This window comes from Trachurus trachurus (assembly GCF_905171665.1).
Source record: "Trachurus trachurus genome assembly, chromosome: 6".
Classification (NCBI taxonomy): domain Eukaryota; kingdom Metazoa; phylum Chordata; class Actinopteri; order Carangiformes; family Carangidae; genus Trachurus; species Trachurus trachurus.
This window is the reverse complement of record NC_139897.1, coordinates 25,975,584-25,991,825: the sequence shown is the minus strand read 5'-3', so window position 1 is coordinate 25,991,825 and position 16,242 is coordinate 25,975,584. Positions and strand designations below refer to the sequence as shown.

At 40.5% G+C, this 16,242-nt stretch overlaps 1 protein-coding gene across 1 annotated transcript in view; it reads right to left on the bottom strand.

The window, feature by feature from the left end:
• Positions 1–16,242, bottom strand: part of LOC310987419 (uncharacterized protein) — a 56,194-nt gene that overhangs the window by 18,442 nt on the left and 21,510 nt on the right. The window contains exons 11-13 of the mRNA XM_083973651.1: positions 3,275–3,358; positions 1,698–1,882; positions 674–786 (exon numbers count right to left, since the gene is read on the bottom strand). Of these exons, the coding sequence (XP_083829777.1) occupies positions 674–786; positions 1,698–1,882; positions 3,275–3,358 (382 nt within the window). The remainder of the gene's footprint in view (positions 1–673; positions 787–1,697; positions 1,883–3,274; positions 3,359–16,242) is intronic.

Sequence of the window (16,242 nt, the reverse complement as noted above, 5' to 3'; positions counted from 1 at the left end):
CACTCAACTTGTCATTGATGATCATCCTGTTTGGTTTATGGTTTTATCCTTGTTAAGAGGACGATGTAAAATCTCAACACCTGACAGAGAGCATTGTCCAGTTCCACTTGCAAACCAGTAATTTGTCACCCAATTACAATAATCCCTCTGGTGACCCCTGACCACCCTGCTGACCCTCCGCCTGCTTAAAACAACCTAAACCACTTGACACAGAGACTGCAGAGGTGAGGAATGACAAGTATGCTCGACACACACACGCACACACACACAGACACACACACCGTAGCACTAGTGACAGCCTTTTGTTTGCAGCAGGGTTCTTGTCAGAGGAAAAAACAACGCTACAATGAGAGGATTAGAGGACTATTGTGAAATCTCATGTGCTGTTGGAGGAGCCGCTGGTTCTGTTGCAAAAAATCAATACCTGAAGACACTGTGGAAAAGTGAAGCTGTCAGCAGCTACATAAATGTATCTATAAGACATATGGATACATGTGCGGTGAGTGACACTTCCAGAGAAAGTATGCCCTGCAGAAAAAGTTAAAGTTCCTAAACGACCTTTGGTTTGTGCAGAGGGAGAAAACAATACTTGAGAGATCTGTATGGAAAAATGCAGCAGGAGTGCAGGCGTGTATGTTTTCTGTTGTTTGCCAAGTTTAACCTTTGTCCTCACCTGTCAGTTTTCCCACAACCAGCTGTATCTGTCACAGTGACGTCACCGCTGCCTCCCTGCACCACCGGCTGCTGGGCTCTGCCCCGGTGCTGGCTCTGCCTCCGAGATCTGATCTGAGGGAGGAAACAAGGGAGAGATGAAGGAGCTGAAACAAAAGCAAAAGCAGAGATTTATTATCTGACTATCTAGAAAGCAGATTATAGGATGAAGCACCATCACTGTGAGGAGGTTCTTCTTTCGCTCCTGAGTCACAGTCACCACCCTCATTAGACTGTGTGGTTAACCACCATCAACAAAAAGTATAGAAAATAAAAAACCACCATCAACACGGTGCTGTTGAAAAGATGTGTTTTAACCACTCTTCGGACTAGTGTGTGTGTGTGTGTGTGTGTGTGGTGGCTATACTGTACAATATGTAAGAGGCTTACTTTCAATCCCATTTACTTCTCTTGAAGGGTGCACAGCCCACTGAAATGTTTTATTTGCAATGTCGTCTCCATTTTAATGTGGGCTTGGAAATCAGACTGATATTTAGATACTGCCAAAATACGATGACGATGATTAAAGGAGGAATTAAATTAGAAATGTGAAAAAAAAGAAGAAAATATTTGGTTTTGGGGGAAAGATGGTTCAGATTTTAATTCAACATCCTTGCTTTGATCAGAGTCCTTGCTTTGATCAGAGTGACACGGAGGAGTTGTGGCAGGGGAATGAAGGGAGTTATTTAGTGTTCTTCCCACTGATTTGGCCCGTTTATCTACACAGTCAGCAGCTGGAACAGCAGCAGTGACAGTGACATGTGTGTCAAGTTAGAGGCAAAAAGGATACGAATGATGTACAACACAGTGGCTAAAAATTCCCTGTAGGTGTTTGATTAGATTGTGATCTGACAACTTAAAGGTGCATGAAGGCTATTGGCTATTTGATCTTTTAGACAAGTCACTAAAATGCCAGAGCTCACGAGAGCCCAGCAACAGAGATACTACTTTTAAAGATTAGCACTTACCAACAAGTCAGGCTTTACCTGAGCTTGTGTTAGAGAAGCGGAGGTCCGACTCTTGAAAACCCGTCCAGGTGCAGGACTGCGCTGTCTGGGCTTGGGCTGTGTTTGTGAACTCTTCTCTGCAGCCCTCTGTCGGCCCATCGGGTCCAACAGGTACCGCTGGGCCAGACGCATCACCCGGGTCAGGACACTTTTAGCCCCGGTAACTGTGTCAGCACAAAAAAACAAAAACAAGGATTCAAACAATGACATTTAAAGTTGTAAAAAAATATATATATATGATGAAGACATCCCAAGCCTGAGCACCACTCGATTACAAAATGCTGGGGACAACCCTGTGATGATACTCTGGAGCATGTCAGAGTACCACAATAAGTTATCATTCCATTACAGGCATACCCCCATTGAAACGCTTGTGTGTGTGTGTGCGCATACGTGTGTTTTGCTGTGTGAATGTGTCCTTGTTATACACAAATGAATGTTATCAGCGGCTCACCATATTTACTCAGGGGGCAGAATCTGCCTGCTTAGGCAAGCTGTGAACACAAAGACCCACTTATACAATGTACTGTCTGTGTTTGTGTGCAAGCACACTCATGCATATGATCACAGACACTGAAGCCGTATCTCATGTTTATAACACAAGGGGTGCATGAGATTTAAACAGCGATTTACTGGGAATTGTGTATTGAAAAGAGCAGTGAAACGCTTTGCCATCTTAAGGACATGACAGGATATCTAACTTCAATCTAACTTGATTTAGTAATATGTCATTTTGTGCCAACTCTAGAAGGAATATCGTGAAAATAACACCAGTAAATTAAAATGCATTTGCATTCTGCTGTCTGGAGTTCAAAACGAACGAGCAGATCGCACTAATGTCTGCTAACAAGACTCTGCAGACATGCTAGTGTCTCTGTGAAGACATTTAATTTTCTATTTTGAAGAGAACAAAGCACCTGCATGGTGCCAGGACAGCAAATGTGGCTAAAAATGATCTGTACAAAAAGGTATTTCACTTCTCTGACTTGCCTGGTTTAAAAATAGAGTTGGCGGCTTTACTTTGGTTACATGACAGAAACTGTTTAATTTGGTAACACAGTGATAAGAGAGTCAGTCTTGTTCTAACAAAAATATTCTTTGACTCGGGGCGACTCTGCTGAAGGTATGTTTGGGCAAGTGCTGTACTCAGTGCACTGGCAAATCTGGAAGCATGCGCTCGCTGTACAACAGAGCTGCACGTCTGTCCTGTTAACATACTGCTAACAAAGGTCTTAAGCCTTTAATTCATCCACTTACAAACAGTTTGGCTTAGAGATTACTGGAGAATATTTTGCAAAAAGAATTATGATTTAATTCTGTTGTGATAAAGGCTTTTATGTTTCCTTTATGACTGTCCCTTGTTGAACCTGCTGAACTGAGAGATGAAAAGCCATCGGTGACACTAAATCACTATAATCTGAGGCCAGTCAGGTTAAGATATATGGATATGAGAGGTTTAGACCTTTTATGAAGGCTAATGCTGTAATAAAAGACACAAACAATATAGGACAACACTAGTTAAACATACAGACGTAACAACACAGAAGCAAACTCACCTTTCTCTGTGTTTTCCCCTGATGGTGCAGACACATTTTCTTCCTCTTTACCTCCAATCTGGCTGGAGGGCTTTTCACTCTCTTCTAAAAAAAAAAAGAAAGAAAATCATTCAAAATTCAATTCACAGTTAAATGTTTTACACTTGTATGTGTGCAGGAGCAATAGCTCCATTGCAAGTGGAGTCCTGACTTCTTTTAATTGTGCACAATACTTTTATCAACAACTATAGACACATTCACTAGTTACCACTTTGAATTTAATACATTTATTTACCAGTTCATTGATGTGTACTGTGTGCAACCTAAACAATTGTTGAATACATTTCCTTCCTGATTAAACATTTGCAAAACCTAAATACTGATCAATGACTACCTTAGCTGAAGCATCATTTAAGATCAGTCATCAGTGAAATAATATGAAGTCATTGACAGGAAATATATCAAATACACATGTTGCTGCTGCACTACTATCATTATTATTACAGTTGAGTTCAACTATTTGTGTATTTGCTCAGAGCTGGATGAGGAGATAGATACCACTCTCTGATTGTTCAGTATGAAGCTGATGTCAGCAGCTGGTTAGCTTAGCTTAGCATGAAGGCTGCTGGACACAGGTGATAAAAGCTGGTCTGGCACTTTCCAATGCTGACAAGTACAAATGATTTTACATACAGTACTTGAAACAGGGAGATCTGCTGGCCCCGGTTAAGGCCATTTTTAATTACATTTGATAATTGCCTTTTTTTTTGTTACAGTCAGGCCACTTAGTCACTGCCATCCGTGTTCCTCAAGTCACTTAAAGGGATGGTTGCCATGATACCTATAGTCATAGCAGTAGGTTCATTACCTATCGGATGATAATGAGCATATACCATGTGATATATTGCTTTATTACCACACATGAAGCAAATACTCTGAACTATTTGCACTTTTGAAATCACTCCGCCCAGCAGCCGTGTCTGGATGTAGTTCCGGCTGCATTTGCCTCAAAAACAACTCAGTCTCGTAATGTTACATTATTATTTCATAGCGTGGTGAATGTGCAGGTCACAACTTCTCCACCAGAGCGTTTTGGAGTTGTTGGATTGTGTATTTGATGAGGGACAGGGGACCTATACCATTCACCTCCATTGTGTTCACTGAGCAGCTCACGTCTCTCCCCCGCGGATCTCAAAACAACATGCACCGATAATTAAAGGCAATGAACCTACTGCTATGACTACAGGGATTGCCAAAATGTTGAACTATCCCTTTAACTGGTTAGGGACAGAACCGGAGCTTCCAATTTATTTTAATTAATACATGTTTCATTTGAGTTAGTAGGCTGAGAACAGAGTCATTGTGGGGGCGGGGCCGTGTCGGGGGGCAGGTGATGCTGACCTCTAATTCTTAGTGTGTATCAGTATTTAACTGGAGCTTCAGGATAAGGCCTCTGTCAAACAGGAAGAGCTGGTGATGAAGTGCAGCGTGTCCCGGCCCAGTGTGAGGTTTTTTTTGCAGGGTCCTGAGAAGGGTTATCTTTGATGTTAAAACAACTCATTTCCCAGGCACACCCTCCCCTCCACCTATAGCCCACGGCTCCCCCACCCCCTCCCCTCTCCTTCCTTTCCTCCCTCAGACCTATCTCAATCACTGTCAGACATCGGTTAAGGAGAGGTTCCCTTCCTCAGCCAAATGCCAACTTCAAAACACTGACTTGTCGCAGCACGTCTCCTCTTAGCCACCCAAGGGCTAACTGGATAGAAACATGTGGCATTAGCTCATCCACTCTTTGAAACAAATTAAGGTGGGAAATTCGTCAGCTTATGTGTGTTTGACATCACCTACAACACTGCTTATATCCAGATGCAACCCTCAGGTTTATTGTGCGTTCTGAGGTTCAACTATAAGACTCTGTATTAAATAAAACCCAGTCATAATTCGAGCTCACACCTTTCTTATTCTTTTTTAAAGCATGTTTAAAAGAACTAAAAACTTACATAAAAAGAGAAAGATGCATACTTGTCTCTGTAAACTGCGAATATGTCTTCACAGAGCCAATACACTCACACACCAACCCTACCTGGTGAGCTCACCTGCCCAGTTTCTGTATGACTCAGGGTTGTAATGAGAAGGCCTGGGTGACTGTGTGTGATTTACTGCTGGAACTAGGCCTGGTTGAGGTGTTTCCACATATTCAAGTGCTTTTTGGAAAAACCACACTGCACAGTGTGCATAAAGAGTCAACCGTCTGATAAAGTCTGACAGTTATGTATGAATTTTCTGCAGCTTCCTCCGAACCAATCCAGGTCCAGGACCGATGCAAAGCTTCAAGGACAATTGAAGTTTAGCGGGTGGAGAGATAAAGAGGTAATTTGCAGGTAGGAGATGGAAAGCTACGACAGGCTGTGTATAATTTTACTGGGAAAAGGTGCATTTATAGCAGTAGGTGATGCATTGCTGATCTCCAGTTTTATTTATTTATTTTACCTTTATTTTACCAGGCAAAATAATAAGAACAAAATTCTATACAATGTTGGCCTGGCAAGTGGTATAAAACACTAGTAGGGGAAGAGGGAGGAAACAAAACACATTAAGCAGCAAACTGTGTCAGATTCAAGTAAAACATGTACATGTGTCCTTAAGAATTGCGGCCTTTGAATACAGATAAACAAAATCATTAAGCTTTAAAGTTGGATTTGAGAATATAAAAAAAGTAAAAATGTGTTCAGGTTGCTTTCTAAATCTGTCTTAGTAGTCAAAGTTTCTCTAACATGTAAGTTGTCATCATGTTGGATGTTCATGTTAAACAAAGACAAAGTTCAACATCTTGGGGTGAACGTACGTTAAAATGCTCCCTGTGAAGGAATTTTTCTTCTACAAACAAGGTCGGCCACAGGTCACCGTGGTTTATCTCTAGTCTAGTGAATGCATAGCTGCTCCACTCCCATCAACAGCAGCCATAGCAACCAGTGTTACAGCAAAGCCTCTTATTGATAGCGAGTGTTGGAAGATGTAAACATTTGAGCGAGAGCGAAGAGGCTCCTTAAGAGTTTCAGGGACAGACATATGCATCGTCCTTATCGGGTCAGAAGTCAAGGAAGATCCTCAACATGAGTTTCCAAAACATGACATCACATGTGGTTTTAACGTGTCTGACACAAGTTTCACACATGTACGACGAGGGAGATGGGGAATAGCCTTATTTGGGAATACTGAGCCAAGCAGGAGCCGTGGGTTCATACTGTATATACTGTAATTGTCTGTACTTAGCATTTTACTCAGGTGACTGGGTTCAGAAACCGCTGCTCTCCAGTCAGCCGGCCAGGACTATCGATTGTGCTGCTGCTACTGAAGGAGAGACAGTTTCAACTTTATTGGTCCACAGAGTTGATGCACACTAACTACAGTATGTACATCACTAAAACTGTTTTTTTATGGCTCATTATCAATAGTTTGCACTTAACTTGCTATTTCAGTGATCTACAGTCGACAAATGTTTATGTTTAAACTTAACTGAGGCTGTAGAGATCAAAGCTTGCTGCTTTATAGCTGGGAGTGCCCTTACAAAAACCAAAAATAATCAAATATAAGTATCGTTGGATCGCCCAGAAAGAATAGCTGATGCTATGCAGATGCTAATTGGGATCTTAATAGACAAACAAAGACGTTTGAATGTGTTGCTGTGTTAAACACTTCACAGAGAGTTGGTGTGAGCACATTTTCCAGCCTGAAAGGTCGCTCTATTTTTCACGCTCTACTTAACAGTTTACTGGATTTCCAATAGTCTCCTTCACTTTGAAAAGTCAAATAAAGATTAATTAAACAAGTGATTTAAAGTCCTTACAATTGAACAGAAATTGGCTCGGGATCATACAAATTGTTCAAGGTTAATGAATCTTGGATCGTTTTCAGCCTTAATTGCCACCATTGTAACACAACCAGCCTGGCCTTTAGATTCCAAACAAATAGCAGCTTGTTGTAGCACAGGTTGTTCTGCCACACTGCAGGGAGCTCTGGTCGGAAAAGATCAAGTAACAGTAACTGCTTTACTGGGTAGAAGGGCAAAACATATCTATCTAGGCTTTAACGTTGAAATTATAGATCAAATTCAGTCACAAGAGCCTGGTTTTCTGTATAAACTGGCCATACAAAAACTAATTACAGGGTCTCTGCAGGTTTCACCAGCTCAAATTTAAGACTTTTAAAGACCTTTTTAAGACCATTATGGATGAAATTTAAGACCTATCATGACAAATAAAAAACATACAAAAGAAATGCGGAGTCACAAAATTAAAAATTGATTGCAATATATAAGTTGCGTGTTAGGCTTGTTTGTAGTTGAAAATACATTCAGTAAAGCACAATGAAGTGTCGGGAGCATTTTATTGAGCATTTGCGGTAGCAAGGGCTCTACCATAACATGTTTCCCAAGGAGCACGCCTAAAGTGAACTATTTGGGGGCACAAAAAGAAATTGGGGAGCGAAATTAAAAATGTTTATGGATCATATTATTTATTTAATTAGCTGGCAACCAACAGGCAGAGGGCTTTAAGCCTTGAATAATGTTAAGGGTCAAACGTGACCCATTTTTACATTGGAGAACAGTAAAAACATCAACACTTCACCATTGGCCTGAAATGTGATGACTTCTAATGTGACCCAGAATAGACAAACATGGAAATATTTCAACTTCTTTGATCAACAGACACGAGCCACAACCTGTTCTGTATTATGACCAACACAATATTTGACACATGAAGTAAATACATTGGCCTTTGGTCACCCCTATATGGTATTAAACTACATCTTTTTATTTAACTACAGTAGGCTAGTTAAATCACAGTAGCATATACTGATTTGTTGAACTTACAGGCTTGTTAAGTATTAATTATCATGATAATCAGTAGGGCTGGGACGATATGCTTTTCTCCCGATTCAATTCTTCTACGATTTTTTGGATGGCGATTCGATTTAAATTGCGATTCTACGATATTGCCGATTCTCTCGATTTTTTGTCGCATTTTTAACATTTATCTGCACACAAATACTGTAGGAGCCTATAAATTAACATACTCCATTATAAAGTGAACTTAAACCCTTTTCAAAGCCTGTACTCTCTGTATGTAAAAGAGGCTAACAAATACACATTGCACAATATTTAAAAAAATTATATAAAAAAAAAATATATATATATATATTATTTTTTTTTTCAAAAAAAAAAAATCGATTTTTGAAAAATAAAATCGATTTAAAAATCGTCCAAAAAGATATCGCGATATCTATGTGAATCGATTTTTTCTCCCACCCCTAATAATCAGTCTGATGTAAATAAAACTCAACCTGTCACACAGCTCCATGTTGTCTCTGTGTGATGTTCAGGGACAGTCAGGACAGTCTGAGGACAGACAGCTCTGAGGTTGAAGTTTATATTAATGCACCGTGACACTGTGGCAGGTCTCTGTACGTCTTCACCACAGATCAGCTGTTCAGCTGTCGGAGCGGAAAACTCAGCTGTTCTCGGTCGTTCTCGATGTGCGCCTGGCGTTTTTTTTTTTTCACTTTAAACAACTGAAGCCAAAATAGAGATTTAAACTAATGCTATAATGATAGATGCCACAATACACACAAACTCTGTGTGGTCACACACAGTTTTCACACCATGCAGTAATGACAGGGCTGAAGACAGTGAAGCTAAACCACTGACAATCCAACATCATCTGGACCAACTCAGAGGCAGCTGTCGGTGAGACTTAATATCCCACATTACACACAAAGGTTAGTTATAAATGAGTTTAAAAGAGATGCATTGTAAGTTTCAGCCAAACTAACACCTGATCTCTGCTGCCAGGCTGTTGTTTGGTTGAATGGACCAAAGCCTGGTCTTAATTGTTTTGGTAACAGTAAAAGCATTACAGCTTCCCTACCATGGTTGTATAGTGAAAACGTGTACTTTGACATTCCTATTAGCCTCAGCTGTACTTAAAAAATGTTAGCATGTTAATATGGTAAACAAACAAGAGGGGAAACATGATCACTGACAATGTACTGTGATTGTTATCGTCATTGCTCAAAAAGACAAAATTATTGATGAAGATAAATGTGGGAAGTAAAAGGGGCAGTTAGTAATTACACTGAGTACCAGTGGTTTCCGACAGTTTACGGAGAGGAGGTGCATCTATTGTGTGCAGGACTATGACCAACCAAACCAACCACAGCCTCACCATTCAGCCACAGATACCAAAGAGACCTCCTGTACTAGGCTGCATGAAAGCTTCCTCCCGACAGCTGAAGACATTTCATTTAGACATACAGTATAATATATAGGATCTGGACCAAATGGACCGAGTATGTAAAACTGATCAGATCTGATTTAATTTGATTGTACGTGTGCTTTGTGTGAACCCGCCCACTTTTTTATGTTATGATTTGAGGGACTGAGGTGGTTTGTCATTGTTCATAACTAAAACAATTAGTGAAAAAGAAAAGAAAATCCCAGAAGGGCAGTATGGACAAAATCATTCAAACTGTAATGTATGTACTGGTTGTGTTGTATGTGGTCAAATGTGTGTGATGGAAATTTGCCTTTCCAAATAAAAAGACAATTTAAAAAATAAATTAAATAAAAACACTGTATTTTACTCTGAGAGGATCAGGTTTGAGTTAGTGTCAGTCTGAGCTGTAATTGCAGGTATAACTGTTGGTCTCACAGTCTGTCTGAAGTCACACCCAGCGGGTATAATAACCTCATACATACACAAACATGTAGACAAATATGAAAACAAATGACATGACAAACAAGAGTGAGGTGGTAACGTGAAGCTATTAAATCAAAACATATGGTGAAAATCAACAACTCAACAGTCGGGAACGTCGGTGTTGATGAGCTCAGCTCCGGGGTTCCTCTGTGACTCAGGGAAATAATGAGAAGGTATGAATGACAGTATGTGTTTTACTGCCCACTCTCTCTCTCTCTCTGCCTCTCTTTCCCTGTCTCCGTCTCTCTCTCTCCCTCTGTCAAAGTCAGTCTCAGATAACAGAGTACTCTGCTGATTCCTCAGTGTTCAGGAATTAATGCTGATGACACACGGCCTTTTGAAGGTTGTGTTTTGGTGTATTTGAAGCGTCTGCTGTCCTCTGGGAGTTGGCGGGGCAGCACACCTGTAGCTGGGATTGAATAAGCTCTAATGTAAGGCTGTCCTCAGCAGATCCAGGAGCCTGGGAGCTCACTGACACTGCACACTAGTCGCTTTGAAGTGCTGATTATTTATAGAGGGGGAAATTAGACAAAAAAAAAAGAAAAAATAATCGTAAAGTAATCGACAAAGAAGATTTCTTGAGGGATGGAAAAAGAGAGGGGGAAGATGAAGTTGGACACAGTTGAAAGATTCTTCTGGTATACTAGCTGAACATCTAACTAGCAGGAATTAAAAGACAGAGAAATGGTTTCTATTAACACCAAATTGTTTATAACTCAAATGTGACACCTGAAAATGAGACCCACTCAACCTGCAGTAAACTGGAAGTGTTATGTGAGCTGTGCACAAAAGCACTTCTTGAGATCGGAAAACCTTGCACAACAATAAACCTAAGGGCAAACCACATTTTGTACCGGTGTCTCTATTAAGCTTTTTTTATGTTCTTCGCTGGAATGAACATCACAGAAGTTTCATCACGCTGAGTTGAGGCGATATGGACTGAAATCAGATTTGCTTTGTCAGGACTGGCATCAGCTCGGCCTAAAAAAAGAGGAGGACATATCTGCGGGGCAAAAAAAACAATATTGGTAACTAATCATGATTGCTTGAGTCAATATTATGGGGTGTGATGACTCAGCAGGCCCACGACTCAGTTTAAAGAAAGAACACTTTTCGGGAATTCATGTTCGGCTTCTGGCAGAATGAGCAGCGGCGTCCCGTCATTCAGAAAATGCAGCACATTTAATGACTAAGCACAAGAGTTTAAACCTTTTACATCTGAGCTGTTTTGAAATGTCAGGAAAAAGAGTTACAAGCGAGTGTTTACGAGTTGGAAAAGTACAAGGCAAACAGCTGAATGAGTCACAATCAGGTACCACATTTGAGAACAACCTGCTTTGCTGCAGGTTAGACGATAAACTGAGGTTAGATTCGCCCATCAAAGCTCAAGTTGGAATTTGTAGCTTCAATGACTGTGATTCAACAGTTATATGAGAGAACTAATCGATAAATTAGCTTGAGAGAAAATAAAATGTTGGAAAAGATTTATGAAGTCCGTGTTAAGTAAGGCTGGGTTCAGACTACATTTTTGTCTTTCACGATGGTCACCATGTCAGATTAAACGATCACAGTGGCATAAACTCCTGCTACTGTATGTCTCGGTCAGGAGACTGGCAACACTACAAGTGTGAAACAGACCAATCACCATCATCCATGACCCTGGGCAAGTTCATAGGTCATCAGCGAGGCGTCGCAACTACTGTAGCACTATGTGTGATGCAAACGGTCTTTAGCTCAGACACGAAAAAGAAAACGAAGAAAAAAACAATTGTGGAGCTGTTACTGGGTTTGGTCCTTCAGAGAGAACTTGAGGTTTGTTAACGAATGTGTTCATCTCAAAACCATTAACATACATTTCACACATGAAGTGAGCTAACGTACAGTAGCTTTAATGTGTGTAAACGATGCGTCAGAGCGCTCTGTCATCCTGTTGGTCAACGTCAAGGTTCATGTTGTAGGAGATGTCAGATTGGCGAAGACATGAGAAAAAAATCTAACATTTTTGTTGAGAGTCGTAGACTCTAGATTGCTGTTTGTTAGTCATAATTGGGCCCGACAGTGCAAATTTGTCGGCCACAACAAAATTCTGTGAAAATCGTCCTGAATTTGTGTAATTTGATCCTGCTTTAACACAACTCCGTCCTGTCTGGTCCATACATAAGATCAATTAATGCCATCAGCATGTTTTCAGTATTTAGCATCAGTGTAGTTGCTGCTCATGTTGATGCTATAATATAAACTACTGTATCAGCCTTTACAACTGCACTTTGCCACCGTTAACCACAGGGCCGTAATCTCTCTGCTGGTCCTGGGCACAGAACAATGGACGGCAATGAGGTAGTCATCTAATTTGTTATTTTTTGCCTCCTGGTCAGGACTGTGATGAACTCCAGTCATCCCGTTTCCAGCCTCTGTGCACAATACAAATGTCTGTTTAACCTTTTACTACAGGGTAGAGTGTGAAGAAAGGAGAAACAGGAAAAAAACAAAGCAAAGGATCCTATGAAAGAGAGACACGTAGCAGGAGGTAGAGAAAGAGTTGAGGAGGAAGGGTTTCACTTTTTCTTTTTTTCAGAGGAATGGCGCAGTAATACCCTGGTGTCTCATGTATTTAGAGATAAACCGATAAGTTGACAAATGAGGGGGATTAGTGCGAATCCTCTGAGTGAGATAATGACATAGTCCAAACACTTGCCAAACAGGCAATCTCACTCAAATATCCACAAGTATGTGCGCCCTTGAAAACACCAATATATTAGATTTATTATTATTCTGGCCAATACGTATTCTATATTATGTCTAATTTCTAACCCAGAGTTGTCATAATGAAAGAAAAGCAGAGTTGTGAATCCTCAACAATGACACTTCTTCCTCTCTGCATACTAATCGTGCCTCTACAAACTTTTTATTGGTGTGGCTTTGTGGACCTGGAGGCTGAACAAAGGCGTTTGTTTCTTATTCAGCTGGGCTTAACGAGGTTTATCTGGGATGGAGGCAGGAGGTGAGGACATGTAGTAATTTTATCAATCCAACTCATTGCTAGCATCAAAGATGTTTATAGTTCAAAGCCCTGAGCAGCAGCCGTCGTCTGATTCCTCACAAAAGTTAAATAAAGGCTGGTACAATGGTGAATAAACCAGCATGAAGTATTTGATGTGACGGGGCTGAAAAGTGAAGCCTTTGAGTTTTATTAAACATAAATATTCATGCAGCCGTTTGGCAGTGATGAACCAATGCATTGAGCCTATACGAGGACTGAAAGACAAAGGGTAAACATGAGAAAAAACACAAGGGGGGGTGAAGACAAAAGAGGAGAAGAAGATAAATTGGAAGGCAGAGATTATGAGTGAGAGGAAGGGGATTTCCACAGAGAGGCTGTGGTCCAACTTACATAGAAAAACTACAGAAGAAAGCTCCCCTGCCTCACTCACACTAAATCTTAACCCCTCTTTATTACATGATCCCTGCAGGACTGGGAGAATAATGTCAGGACGCTCTCAGCATTGTAACTTCTTTCAGCGCTATAGCTGCGGCTCAAGATAAAGTCCAATAATCTAAAAGGTCAGCCCGCATGTCGAAGCGTCCTTGGGCGAGATACCGAACCACAATCTGCCCCTGATGTGTCATTGGAATAAATAAATGTGTGTGGTAGAAAAAGCATATAGGGAAAAGCTCTGTATGAAAATGTGAATGGGTGAACGTGACTTGTGTGAAACTTGAAACTGCTGTGGGTGGTTGCTAAGACCAGAAAAGTTTAGGAAAAAAAACAAACCTCAAGTCTATTTACCACATTCACGTGTCTACATGTGCAGTCAGACAAGAAAATAATTAGTATTAGGCTGGGCAAAGGTTAGCAGCCAACGGATGGAGACAAGGAGATAAAGAGGTTAAAGAAACACGACCAGAGTTGGAGCCAGGAAAAACCCACAAACGCCACAAAAAAAAAAAAAAACCGCTGACCAGTCTGCTGCAGGAACAATCTACCGTCTCAACAATTAGGCTTTTATTTTATATATACTTGACACACAGGCAACAATCAAACTTATATAACATGTTTGAGATTATAAATTAAATTCAGGACTTCCTAACACTGGTTCAAAGTGGTTTTCAAAGTCTATAATCTATTTATACAGATGATGATGTCATTTAAATGAAGAATAGTACTTACGCCACACTTAACTGTGAAGTCAGATGAGATATGAACGTTACCTGCTCACTATTAATTGTAAAGTTTATTAGTCATTGAGACCAAAGCCTCGACCTGTTTGGTTGCGATCATGAGTTTTATCTCATAGTCACTTGAATCCAGCAGCTGTTTACGTGATCTGATCTCGTCTGATGAGCAGCAGACCACAGGAGTGCTCCATCAGCACTCATAATTATCCTCAACAATTCAAAGCCATTTGGTTCAAACCACATGGAAATACCCATGACCTCAGGGAGAGGACAAACACAAACACAATGCCGGTCAAACACCCACGGCCACATACTCATATAATAACTCTGTCTTCAATAACCAGAAAGCAGAGAGCAGCTTAATGATTCCTGCTGTTTGTTTTTGTCTTTGCTGAAAAGCTGCTAGAGGACTGTGGTTTTAATTGGCGGTTGGACTATCGGACTACACACAGTAAATCCTGTGTCTGCATCACAATCACAATCACAGAAACACACAGGAAGTGTACATGCATAAATTCACCCACACACAAAGCTCAAAGACACGGAAAGTCTGTTTAGTGTGCTGGTAAATCAATGGCTAAAGAGTGAGCAGACCACAGAGCAGGGGCAGGAGAACAGGAGCAGGGGGGAGGACACGTGGATTTAAGAGAGGAGGGGAAAACTTTGGCTTTTTGAGAATAAGCAGCAGAAATCTGACTTACAATCTGTTAGGAAAAAACTACAATGAAAGTCATTTATTTTCATTTGCTGGACAAGTTGTTGATTTAAGATTTTTGAAACCAATATGTTGATGCTTTTATGGCCAGTCATTGTTTTTAAATACACTCAACAATGATGAAATAGTCAAAAGAAATAAAGTGCATTTGTAACTACAGTACTGACACTGATCATCAATGTATCTCCATAAGAAGAGAAGAGAAACTGTTTAACAGTAGATCTGTAATGTCAAACAGTCAGGAGCAGCTTTCAACAACCAAAACCAACCACACAGTGAATACCTATTTAGACTGTAAATTTTAAAGTAAAATCTTTTCATATTTCATGGCACAAACCTAATTTTATATAATATTTTAATGTAAATTTTGGGACAAAACATGATTCAATGGTAAAAACAGTTATTCTTACAGTAAATGTTTGATTTTACATTTAATACTCATACTAACTCATAGTATAATACTGTATTCATCTTCCATATTAGTAGAAACTGTCTTACTGTAATTTTAACGGTGAAGTTCTGCCTGTATTTTACCGTAAAAACAACTTTTTTTTCCTTTTTTTTTTTTACAGTGCAGGAATCAAAACTTTAGGGTTTTTTAAAACTGTACATTTAAAGTGAAAGTGAAGAAAAAGAAAAGAAAAAGAGAGAAATGGAGGCACAGAAAAACACACAACAAACACATGCAAGACAGCTGAATGGTGCAATAGAGAAAGGGAATCAAATAAAGGAGAAAGTAGGATGAGGATGGAAGGAGGGATGTTGGAGAAAGAGAGACATCACAGAGTGAAGGGGCATAATGGGAGGGAGTGGGCCCGTTCTCCCCTGATCCCCACTGACCTGTGAGTTTTGACCCCTACCACACCCTGTCATTCACAGCCTGCCTCCTAATGCGCCTTAAGGCCGACTGCAAAGTCAAAGTTCACCCCCGCAGGGCAAAGGTCCAACACCGACTGCAGGGGCTGGGGTACATGAAGTTGGGCCCTGAGCAATGAGTAACACATAATGCAGGACTGGGATATAAGGTAACTGCTGACATCATCACAGTTTTAACTCTCTGAAGACAACATGAGTGGGAGAGAAAGAAAGGCAAAACATAACAAAGGAGGATGGAGAGAAGGACTGGGGGTAAACAGAGGGCAGGGGAGGAGAGTGGGAGCACGAGAAAGGAACCAAACAGCCAGATCTCTATCTCCGTCCTGCAATTACAGCTGACAAGAGTAAAAAAGATGAGAACTCTAAACAGTCTGTGGCCTCTAATTTAAACTCCACAAGTTTAATATTTCATTGTGTCATTTGTTGTTGATGGCCTCAGTGATTGCTTTTCAGACCAGACCTCC